Source organism: Corythoichthys intestinalis, chromosome 15 (genome assembly GCF_030265065.1).
Source record: "Corythoichthys intestinalis isolate RoL2023-P3 chromosome 15, ASM3026506v1, whole genome shotgun sequence".
Taxonomy (NCBI): domain Eukaryota; kingdom Metazoa; phylum Chordata; class Actinopteri; order Syngnathiformes; family Syngnathidae; genus Corythoichthys; species Corythoichthys intestinalis.
Genome location: NC_080409.1, coordinates 33,787,439 through 33,800,424, shown reverse-complemented (window position 1 = coordinate 33,800,424; position 12,986 = coordinate 33,787,439). Strand labels below are relative to the sequence as shown.

Sequence of the window (12,986 nt, the reverse complement as noted above, 5' to 3'; positions counted from 1 at the left end):
GGATGATGCAGAGGAGTCGTGGGAGCAGGTTTTGTGGTCAAATGAGAGTAAACTAGAACTTTCTGGTCATAATTCCACAAACCATTTTTGGAGGAAGAAGAATGATGGGTACTATCCCAAGAACACCATCCCTACTGTGAAGCATGGGGGTGGTAGCATCATGCTTTGAGGGCCTTTCCTGCACATGCGACAGGACGAGTGCACTGTATTAAAGAGAAGATAACTGGGATCCCTTATTGTGAGATTTTGGGGAACAACCTCCTTCCCTCATTCAGAGCGAGAGAGAGATAATTCCAAATGTCTACAAAAAAACAGACTTGACTGTATGTGAAGGTGGCCAGTGATGGAGAAAAAAACTGCGGGAGTAAAACATTCTGTTTCAGAACAACTAAAACAAATCCCACAGTGAAAATAAACCAAACAGTCAAACTTTTTTTTTTGAATAATGCGATTGTCATTTATTTGCTCTGTTAACAAGGGATGAAAACATTGATTAAAATGCCTTCTCGCCCAGCCCTTCTTTAATCCAAGTTACAAATAAGCGTTGGCTGTTTTAAAGGTACCAGCCTGAGATAATAATGTGAGCAACCGCACACACAGACACCAAGTTTCATTGTTTTGGGTTCACCGCAAGAGACAATATGCGCGACGCGCGAGCAGCAATGATTAACGTAAAGGTTGAGCTCGCCACACTTCGATGACAATCTTCGCCAGTGAGACATTCACTTGGGCCTCCGGCGCTGATCATAATTTATGTTGTGATGCTATTTAGGCAGCTTGTTTCCCAGGGATGGATGAATTCAAACTTCTGATTAGGCATGTGCCGGTATAATTCTGACGGTACAATAACCTTTAGCCTAAATATCACGGTTTCACGGTATTGCAATTACAGCTCTAAAATGTGTTACTTTGAAATATCTGGGTTAAAAAAAAAAAAAAAAACTTCCATTGAACAGGATTTTTATTTTTCAAAAACAGATTAGCAAATTGGAACATAAGTATAATGTTAAGTTAAAATGATAAAGAAAAAAAATTACTGAAATTTTCCAAATAAAATTCAAATGAATGCAGTCCTTATGGTGAGCCTAAACCCACAGCTCCAAACATTATTACCATAAGAGCAAAATAATTTAATTATTTTCAATAAAAAGCACGCGTGTGAGTCGTATCATATTCATATACACTCTCTCTCTCAACACAGACAGTTGCCAGAGAGAAAAAAACACCACGTTTTACCACAGCTAGACACACTAAACACGCTGGAGTTAACTCTCGTAGCTGGTGGGAAAAGTTAATGACATTGTTTACTAATAAGGGTGTAACGGTACATGTATTTGTATTGAACCGTATCGGTACGTGGTGCTCGTTTCGGAACGGAGGCATACCGAACGGGTTTCTGACGTAATGTAACCCTTACTTTTTGAGGCTGTGAGTCGATCGGGTAACAGTTTCTTTGTGCAGATTATATTTACTCTGTCTTCTCTACTATAATGAGGACCAACACGGTACGACAGTATAACCCAGAAACGTCAACGGCGCGACAACGTGGCCGCCGCGAGAACGCCGTGAAATGCGGGCGTTAAAGTCAATCAGCCAATGCACACCAGTCGCAGTGCGCCCGCGACGCCGCGTCCCAGAAGCGGCTCAACACAACGCAAGCGAAAAGAACGGCAGAGTTTATTATTTGACGCGAGACGCGACCCTCCTGCGTCAATACTACTACCGGTAGCTAGGATCGGGCAGACCGGAAGTCACTCGTGTAAAAATACGGTGGATCTGGTCGATTTTCAAACTAATATGCAATCGTAACCCACTTTTTGAGTCCATCAGATCTCTTGAGTGGTAGATCGGGGCACAGTTGAGTTGTATTTGTTGATTTACTGCATTTACTGAAACAACTAGCACATTTATATTTTGCATTTTGTTTTCTTACTGTACCTAAAATGAACCGAACCGTGACCTAAAAACCGAGGTACATACCGAACCGAGATTTTTGTGTACTGTTACACCCCTACAAAGCATGCATGGTAGGCTGATTGAGAATTTTAATTCTCCGTAGTCGTGACTGTGAATTGTTTGTTGATATGGGGCCTGCGATTAGCAAGCAACCAGTTCATGGTGTACCCTGCCTCCTGCCCATAGTTGCTAGTAGCTGGGATAGGCTCCAGCACCCCCACAACTCGTCAAGATAAACGGTATGAAAGATAAATGAATGAATAATTTAGACCTGGCGTCCACATATATGGACATAAAATGTTGATTCTTGCAGGCCACATTTGTATACCAAATGTTAATATGTTGGCCAAAATGTGATGTCCGCATACTGTATATGGACAACACATTTGGGCCCAAATTGTGATGTCCACATATATGGACAACACATTTGGGCCAACATATTTACCTTTGTTAACAAGTGTGTCTTACAAAAACAAACATGGGATTTGCACCCGCATTTGGATGGCAGGTCTTTATAGGGTCATTTTTTTAACCAAAAATATTAACTTGTTCTATGAAGGGTTAACAGTACAATTCTGGCAAAAGAGCTGCCAGTATTTTCCTGTAAAATTAATCATTATTTTTATTATTTTTTCAACAGTGCAATATAGTGTCGAGCACACCATTGACTAAATCGCTGAATGATAACTGACAGCCCTTCTAGTTCAAATGGATTGAATGTCTGTTGTCGTCAGTGGCAGCCAATGATTGAATATTATGATACACAGCAAAAGGTGATTGCAGCACTGTTGCCAACCTCTCTCTCGCACACTCATTCACACACACACACACGCACACACACACACACACACACACACACAGGAATTTGACCACTTTCCTTCGAGCTCCTAAGCAATTTGTAGGTCACAAAGCTCCAAGTGACCGCTGGTGTAGAATGTAAGACACTGTCACTTGCAGGTCACTAGGAAGTGCTTACCTGCACACTCTCCTGCATCTACAGGCACACACAAATCGCTTCTGGGAAATTTCAAACGGGCAAAAAATAAAATAAAAAAAGTGGGGCGCTTGATTCATCTTTACCTGGAGACCTTCCATGAAATTTTGATGTACCACACGCATGTGTGTTTGCGCATACATGCCCTGCTGCATTATTGAGGTTCACAGAGGCTCGGGGACGGGAAGGAAGTCAAGGGAAGGTGCGGGGTGAAGGTAAAATAAATGTATAGTAAGGGGGGAGTGACTGACATTGTCAACAGTAGCTGGTGGAAAAAAAGTTGCATCGAACGTATTACTCAGACGTGGCAAAGGAAGATCACTACAGTTTTGGTGTGTGTTTTTACTCCAGTCAAGACAGATTTCATCCAACAGGAGACTGCGGGCAATGAGAAAACAAGCCCCTCTGAGTAACAACGATTGTAATATTGCAATGATAAGAAAAATATTATGACGGAATTGCTTAATTTTGTGACTTCAAGTTTTTATCCAAGTTGACACTCGGGGCAGTAAGAAAATGTAGCTTATTTTTTTTATTTTTTTTTTTGGTGCAAAGTACCGTGTGTTCTGGTCAGTCCCTGTTAAAGTGGCAAATGGGGAACGTGGTTCTCAGTGACCGCCACACCTAGCAGGCGGAGAGGAAGCGTCTTGACAACAGCGATGGCCTTCTTTAAACATGGATGAGGCCGCCCCGCCGTATCTCGCTCTGCTTGGCTGTTTGGGTCCATGTCAATAATTCAACATAGGGAGAAGGAGGACGGGAAGCAGGAGATGGAAGTGGGCGTTTGATACCACACTAATATGCGAACAGCCACAAAACTTGTTAAAATGCTTATACCCTGTATAAGGCACCCATTTAACCCAGTGGCTGCCATTGTCGGCGGTCGACGTCCAATCCATTTCGACTGGGGGGGCGTGCAGCGATTGATTGCTATCAGGATGTTTTGCAGCGTCAATGGCAATGAAATATAACAGCCAGTCCGAGTTTAAATAAACTTTACGTCTATCATTAACGATGGCAGGCAACATGTTAAATGCTATAAAAAAACGGGTGCCAAAAATAGTAATATGGAACCTCAACTTATGATCGCTTCGACACACGATCTTTTCGATATCCGACGTGAAGTTTGACCAGCATTTGTTTATATCCATCTTGTTTCTTCTGTCCTCATGGGGTTTTGGCTGAGCAAAGCAAATGACCATCTCTAAGGTGCTAGTCATATGATCTGTTCGAAAATAAATTTTGATACATTATTAAAATATTTCTTTTTGTTCATTTCATTCATTTTTGTTGTTTGTTTTATTGCTTTACAACTTTTATAGATATTTTACCAGCAAAGTCTTCATTTTAAACTCATGTATTGTAAAGTCACTTACAGGCAATTACAATTTCGGCCACCGGGCTTTGGGGGGGCGGTGGGCTATGCCCCCCATGTAATCTCCGTGTATGTTCGACACAAAATCTTTTCGACATACGGCGTAAGATTTGACTCGACATTTGTTTCTTCATCTGACGACTTGGCTCGAAATACGACTATTTATGACGCACGGCGGATTTTCTTGTGAGAGAAATCAACATAGGTTCCAAGGATGTTGTGCAGGTGGTGGAAAAAAAAGGAAAATGTGAGGCTTACCATTGAAATGAAGGTGGAAATGATAGGAAAATAGGAGCGTGGTGCACCTTGAACTGGCTCGACAATACGGCCGTAGAATCTCTACGACAGGGGTCATGAATTAAAAATCCTCCGAGTCCGAAATTAAAAAACTACAACAACAAAAAATATTTTTAAGTCCATGTTGCCCAACGACAGCCCCAAAACATCACTGCTCTAGAGGAGATCTGCATGGAGGAATGGGCCAAAATACCAGCAACAATGTGTGAAAAGCTTGTGAAGAGTTACAGAAAACGTTTGGCCTCCGTTATTGCCAACAAAGGGTACATAACAAAGTATTGAGATGAAGTTTTGGTATAGAAAAATACTTATTTTCCACCACGATTTGCAAATAAATTCTTTAAAAATCAAACAATGTGATTTTCTGTTTTTTTTTTTCCACATTCTGACTCTCAAGTTTGAGATTTGCCCATGTTGACAATTACAGGCCTCTCTAATATTTTCAAGTGGGAGAACTTGCACAATTAGTGGTTGACTAAATACTTATTTGCCTCACTGTATGTATGTAGAGGTCCCACTGTACTGTTTTTTCTTCATTTTAATGTTATCAATTTTGTTTTTATTAATTTATAATTCTATTTACTCATAAAAAAGATAAAATATAATATTGAAAAATACACAATGCTTATTAAACCAAAAAATATAGATTGGTCATCACATTTTGGGTCTTGTAATGTTAATATTAATGATAGAAAATGTAGTCATAAAGATGCCAGGTTTTTCCAAGTTTTTATTTTAAACCAAAAAGAGTACAATGCCCTATAAGTTTAAAGGGAACTAAAACCAAACATTTTTTTGAGAAAAATAATATAAACCGCACCTGACTATAAGCTGCCACTGACCAAATTTGACACGGAAAAAACATTTGTCCATAGATAAGCCGCACTGGAATATAAGCCGCAGCTGTCCTCACTGTATCATGGGATATTTACCCCAAACGATATTAACAGGTAACACTTTATTCGACAGCCACATTATAAGACTATCATAAGAGCAAATGAACCCCATGAAGCTTTGAACCAATTGGCTGTGAAGCTTAATTGCTTCAAAAAGCTTCATTTGGGGGAGGCAGTCAACCTCTGCTGCCACCTGCGGTCAACACTGTTGTCATCCAACATGCCTCCTAGCATGCATTGCAGCGCTACAGATGTAAATTATAATCAAAATTCATGTTCTGTGCTAATTATTTCTTCGGTTACTGTTCTAGTTGTTTCATTAATTGCTAGTTATGGTATTTGGTAACACTTTATTTGATAGTGGCACCATACGACTGTCATAAGACCATCATGTATGACACTGCCATAAGCATTAATGAATGCTTATGACAGATGTCATTTTGTGTCATCTGGCAACTTTTCTCACTCTTGAATGGATGTAAAAGATCCAAGCTGGACATAAATGGAGTAAGTGGCATAATTTGGCGGATGACACTAAATAACAACCTTCATAAGCATTCATTAATTCACATATTAGTGCCATTTCATTATTATGACGATCTTACAGCAGTCTTCTGACGCGTCTGTCAAATAAAGTGTTACCTTTTAACCCAAATAAATCAACAAATAATCAACACTGGACTATAAGCCGCAGGATTCAAAATGAGGGGGGGAAAAGTTGCAGTTTATAGTCCGAAAATTACGGTACGTCATCTGCGCCGGCACTAACAAGATCACATCATTCTGTTCAATATTATGGAGTAAAGAATTCAACAAAATCATCCATTTTTATCACCTCTACGAGCTTCCATGTGGGGCAATACTACAGTCTGCAAGCAACCAAAAATCAACGTTACAACTAGAGATGTGACTAAATCAGTGCTGCAACGATTAACTCAATTAGAAAAAAAATATTCGAGTTAAATTTTGTTGCTTCGAGTATTCGTTTAATTAAAGTGGCATTGTAATGGTTTATTTTGAAAGTGTTTGCATTTCGTTTTATTGATTAGGGTGGATACACTGCCCTCTGGCCTGCCTCATTTCACATGGCTGAATCCATCTCCTCCCTGTTCAGACGAACGTAAGCCAAGTTTTTGTTTGAGCTAATGTTTTTTAATGCATTCGTAATTTAGTTTATAGGTATATTGCCTGAACCATTTGTTAAGAGCATTGTAAAAAAAACAAAAAATGTTAAAGCATTTTAGAGCATTTAAGCTAGCGGACCTTTGCTATGTAAGTTAGCCAATTGTTCTTTTGTTGTACTTAGATCCTTATTTATTGTTTTTTTATTCTGTTTAAGGGCTCAGCTCAGGTATTTTATTTTTTTATGTACCTTATCCGATTACTCGATATTCGAACTAACTAGTTCATCAATCAATCGACTACTAAAATAAGCGTTAGCTGTAGCCCTAGACAAAATATCAAAATGGTGATATATCGTGATACTTTGTATCCCAAAAGGTTATCGATATGCTCCTGCCAAGAAGATATCGTTTTAAAAAGGTGTCAATGTCTAAAAACATTAAATAAAAAGGAACCAACAAGTAGTTAGCAAAATCTTCCACCATAATAGTGTCTCAGTTAACTCTAAGGCTGCTATTGAAGGTGCTCGACGCCCAATCCATTTAGACTGGGAACGTTGCTTCATTCAAAACCAGAGCATTCACAGTCATTCTGTCCGATTTTCAGGGCATTGACAGGTCACTTGCTGTTCATTTTAGGGCATTTACAGGTCATTTCCTGTTGAGTTTGAGTCACTGACTATTCTTTTGGGTGATTCCCAGGTCACTTCTTGTTCTGTAACTCAAAATAAACAGGAAGTCACCCATAAAATACCCCAAAATCAACAGGAAGTCACTGAAAATCAACAGGTAAATGACCTTAAATGGCCCAAAATTACCTCATTGCCTAGCATTGGCTGCCACTGACGACCATAGACGTTCAATCCGTTTGAAGTGGGAGGGATGGCAGCGAATGAACGAACGTTCATTCGCTGCCACCCTCCCAGTTCAAATGGATTGGACGTCTACTAGTGATAAACTTACTCCAATTCACAGTAGAAGCTTGTTTTTCTGTTTATTAGTTGTTTTTAGAGTATTCTAGAATGATTTCCTGACCAATGTATCCAAAATCGTTGTATCGCCATATTGTCAGATCATCGTCATCGTGAGCTTTGTATTGTATCGTATCGTATCGTGAGGCACCAAGAGGTTCCCACTCCTAGTTACAACAAGTTAGTGGTGGGTCTTTAAAACCATCCATGAACTTCAACATGAAAAAAATCGTCTGGAATACAGGCTAAGTTTTCCCACTTGCTGCAGAGCTGCGGTACATCACATTAGTTATTCCTTCATTAACCGCCTTCAGTTTAGTCAAGTTGAAGTGGATGTTTGACTCAACTTATATTCGTACTTTCATGACAGCAGGGGTGTAGGTTTGGTCTCAATTTTGGTAAGGACGATATAACCTGCATGTACACTTTTTGCTGTGGACGGGACATTAATAAAACAAAACAGATTGGGTGAACGGGGGTCTGGGCTACATTTCTCACCAATATGAACCTAATTTTGAAAACTTCCAGGAAGAATGTCTGGATTTTATTAGCAAATTTAAATTAAATTTAAACAAATTATATTACATACACAAAACGTGTTAATCATGTCAACTATCCATGAATGCAAAAAAAAAAAAAACATTTGTCTTAATACCACTTAAAATTGTCTGTCTAAATAAATTAAATATGACAAAAAAAAACTTCTTGTCAGGGAATAACACAAATAAATAGAAATGGAGCCTTCCTTCAGGTAAAACACAACTGTTTTTGTCCACAAGCCTGTCTTAAGACCACTCAAAATTGTTGAGAAATTAACATATATATATAATATATAAAAATAATATAAAATAAATATAACTGAAAAACCTCTTAGTCTGGGAATAACAAAAAAAATCAGCCTTCCTTCAGGTAAGACACTATTGCTTTTATCCACAAGCACAGCCAAACTCGACAAAAAACGAAAGCTCCTTTGGGCTGCTTTAAGACCACGTAAATAAAATAAAAATGAAAACTGGGGAGAAGGGGATAAACCTTGGTTCACTACATTTCTTACAGTTTAATAAACGTGAACAGTAGAAAACATCCAGGAGGATATTTCTCTCAAAGGATATTTTCTCTCAAGAAATTCACATAGATTAATGTTATGCTAACTCTGATGCAGGTCGCACTTTCAGTAGCAAAATTTGTGGTGTGTTCCCCACCTCCACAACGTTGACATTTTTACATTACTTATACCTAGGGTTGTTCCGATCATGTTTTTTTGCTCCCGATCCCGATCGTTTTAGTTTGAGCATCTGCCGATCCCGATATTTCCCGAACCGATTGCTTTTTTTTTTGCTCCCGATTCAATTCCAATCATTCCCGATCATTTTTCCCAATCATATACATTTTGGCAATGCATTAAGAAAAAAAAAGAATAGAACTCAATTCAACTGCTCCAAGTATCTTTTTTTATTGTCCAACATGACATTGTTCCACTGCTTTGGATCAAAACAAAGCTTATCAGCAATGTGCCATAAAATATGTAAACAATAAACATAACCCCCTCCGCTTAAAATAAAGTTACACGACATCACTTCCATGTTCCAAGTTTTTTTCGGTGCCACACTTTGTGAGTGCGACAATAAATGGCAGGGGAGGATGTTTGTTGTTATTATGAACCAATCTTTAAAGCAAAACTAAAGACTCTGGATGAGTGAGTGTAAGACATTTTGTCTGTAACGTTAAAAACAATTACAAAACGATTTAATTAAAAAATATATAAATATTAAAAAAAGGCATGTCCGATATTTTTTGACCGATTCCGATAGTTTGAAAATGACGTGATCGGACCCCTCTACTTATACCCTTTTCCCACTGGCCAAAAAACCCATGTCAACCCACTAACAATCGGCTTTTGGTGGCAGTGGGAAAGGTGCAGCAATCCGCCTCGACCCGTGTCAATCCACCCGCCAAGCAACCCGCGTTAAAATCACCTCGGCTCTGATCGTCATGCAGTGTGAAAGCAAAACCCCGGGTCAACAGTCAACACCCTAATCGACGTGGTGACGTAGGCTCTTACGTGATGCGTCATAACAACGTGCCAGTCGCCTGCCATTTAACACGCCCCACAACCATAGTTACGTCGATGCTCACAACAAAGCTAGTAGAAGAAGAAGAAGCCAGTAGCGCACCACATTGAACAACATGTCCCAGCATTGGAAAGATGATGAGACCTGCCAGCTCCTTTCCATCCGTGGAGAAGAGGAGATTCATTGACAGATGTCTGGGACCTTGTGAGATACAGCAATTTATAAAAATATTGCTGGTAAATTAAAAGCTCGAGGCTACGACCGGACTGCTGCATTTCGACCATTATGAGGTCAGTAAAAAGCATGAAAACAGAGAACGCAAACGGAAAGGAGGCTTCCATGTTGCTCTGCATTGTTTACTTCCTTGAACTGAATGAATTCGGTCGCACTTGTTGACGCGCATCTTAGCGTGGTGACGTCACGTAACCTTACGCACGGCTGAGGAGGGGTGGGGGGGTTAGACGAGTGACAAAAAAAAAAAAAGACACGGCTTTTTTATATCAATAGGAAAGGTGCCAAATGTCAATTGCTAGTGGGTTGCATCGGCTTGAAAAAAAACGCGCGTTTACCTACTAGTTTCAGTGGGAGAGGGGCATTACAGTGGCTGCTGCTGGCTGAAAAAAAATTCTAATATCCCTCATCTTCGAAGGGGTCGGTGAATGAGTGTGTGTGGGGGTGGGAGGGGGGTGCAAGTCATCAGCCAATCAAACGTGCGTTTGAGGGAAAAAATTGACTGGCACATTCAGCAAGTGAAAAGGGGTCAATGTAAGTCTAAACAAAATTAAAGTACTGTAATTCACTTAATAATGGTAGGGTCAATTCTATCCTTACAACATATGGAAAATAAACCCAATCTAAATTACCAATATAACTGAACTCATTACACAATGTAAATAAGGTTGCTTAAAAGTTGGTGGGGAAAATTTGAGCATCCTGAAAAGTTGCTAGTGTAATATCCCTACCGTCCCTATGCAAACCTACGCCCTTGCATGACAGTAATATTTCTTAAACTTCACTGTTGCCAAGATGGCTTAGTCCAAATTATTTAACGGCGATGGTTATTGTTCGACTTTTAAACCTAAAGCTAAGATACGCGTTCATTGAGACCCTATTGAACAATCGGCTCCAAGACAAAGAGACCGGCTCCCGCGATCATTCGTCCCCACGCTAACCTACCAGACCCCGCGCCGATGTCTTTATTTAAAAGCTTTGGCTCCTTTCGGCACCACCAAAACCCAGCACTTCCGCGCAGTTTTGACGGGGAAATACTTTTCAGGGCGGCGCAAAAACTAAGGGGACCCTGGCTGCTGCGGCATCCGACGAGCGGGCACCCTTGCGCGGCTACGAATGTCCACGCGAGCCGGCAAGCGTCAGGACTCAGGAGATAACAAAAGCAAGCAAACAGCTGTATGTCTATTTTTACCGGCTGGGGGTGCACAAAGCCTCACAGCCGGTGATGCTTCCAAGGCATTGTTCGCCCCCCCACCAGTCTTGCCTCCCGTCTTGCCGCCGCCTTAGCACGTACTGAAAGGGGGTAACCACATGCTAACCGTGGGTGCACTTTTAAGGTTAACTTAATGAAGATAGCCTGTACTCACGGCTTTACAGAACCGCGTTTGATTAACAAATAGAAACACTTTAAAAAGTCTATTATAGTAGTTAACCAAGTTTAGCTATTGCTAACCCCTTAATAACAAACACACACGTAGTGATAATTGACTTACTTTTCTCTCGCTTGGCTATCGGAGGGGACCACGGCTCCTTTGCCCTTGCCGTACATCTTGGAGGCTGCTCGGCTTACACTTTTTAAAAAAAAAATGTATTCCTCTCCTCGACACCTGTCAAAGAAAGCGAGCGGAGAAAGCTACTATCTCCATAGCTACCCGGTTAGTGTTGTCTCTCCCTCTCTCGTCTGCTTCTCTCTCTCTCAGGCTTTCCTTTTTTTCTACATCCCCAACATTGCCCACAAATCAGGCAGGGTTTCAGTCCAAGCAGGATGGGCGACTTGAAACCGTCCGCCGGTGGTGGAGCTTTCGCCCCCCCTCTTTTTTTTCAATCGCTGTTCCAGGATTCCACTCACACCCCTCTGTTGTGCGAAGGTGGGGGCTTCTTAAAGGCGCCAAGTCCAATTTTTCCGCCCCCCCCCCCCCCCCTTCGCTCAAGTTCAAGTTGGCTTTTATCATAATGTGGGCAGCGGCGGACTTGGCAATTTTGGGGCCTAAGGCGAACATATCCAGGAGCCCTCTTCATGGGTCAGGGGTTAAAAAGGTGAGAAGGGTGTGGAGGAAATATGTTCTGGTACACTAGCACTTTCATTAGCATGAGCATTTCATTTAGCAATGAAATTTTTGTTGACGCTTATTAATTCACAAAATATTTTTGGAACACTTAAATTCTTTATTAAAGTACAAATAATCATGTAAATAACAATAATTAATCAAAAATAAACAATGAGGTTAAATGCTGATAGCATTTACTAGTGCAAAAGAATGGAAGGTAAACAGATTCAGAACACTGACTTTGCCTTTCCAACATTATTCAAAACAATTCTTGAAAAAAAAAATTCTAGCAATATTATTATAGTATACTACTATATATAATAGTAGTATAATAATTATAATAATTATTTATTGCCAATCCTATTTGTCATGAAGAGTGTCATTTGAAAGCTATTCTTATTCTGTATTATGTAGTATTTACTCAACATAATATAATAACTGGCTGCCGTCCGCCCCAAGGGCCGGTAGATGGGTGCGCGGGTGGCCCGGGCGACCACCCTGGATTCCGGGGGGGGGCGAGAGGGCTCCTTTGCTGGGCTGCAGGAGGAGGGATGGGCTGCGCTGCCCCCCCCGGGACCGCCCTCCCTTCCCGGGCTGGCTGGGGGGGGGCCGTGGCCCTGTGTCGGCGCCCGCATGGCGTCTCCGCTCGTCTGCGTGGCTGCTGCGTGCCCGGCGGGGCTCACGTGCGGCTGGATGTTATTGGGCACGCTCGGGCGGGGGGTCCCGGTGCCGGGATCGGCGATGGGGCGCCGTAGGGTCGGTCGCCAACGGGCTTACACTCACAAGGGATTCACACAATTACTGGGTTCTAGATCACAGAGATGATTTGTGTACACTTTACCCCTTTCTATCACTTAGCTTATAGACTCACCCACCTTCTTCCCCCTCTTTCCCTGGTCAACAGGCCCCCCACATGGTGTCAACCGGAAATACATTTAGCTGACGATAGCACCAACATATTGGTAGTTAGTGTAGTTAGGCGTTCAATGTATTTCTTGTTGTTGTTTGTGTTTCTTCTCTTTCAT

The 12,986-nt window shown here is 41.1% G+C and overlaps 1 protein-coding gene across 3 annotated transcripts in view; it reads right to left on the bottom strand.

The window, feature by feature from the left end:
- The window catches only part of zgc:110158 (uncharacterized protein LOC553590 homolog), a 93,163-nt gene extending 81,495 nt beyond the window's left edge, over window positions 1–11,668 (bottom strand). For all 3 annotated transcript variants that reach the window (XM_057858784.1, XM_057858785.1, XM_057858786.1), the window contains exon 1: window positions 11,407–11,668. In XM_057858784.1, the coding sequence (XP_057714767.1) occupies window positions 11,407–11,462 (56 nt within the window). In that variant the 5' untranslated portion in view covers window positions 11,463–11,668. The remainder of the gene's footprint in view (window positions 1–11,406) is intronic.
- Window positions 11,669–12,986: the final 1,318 nt, after the last annotated feature.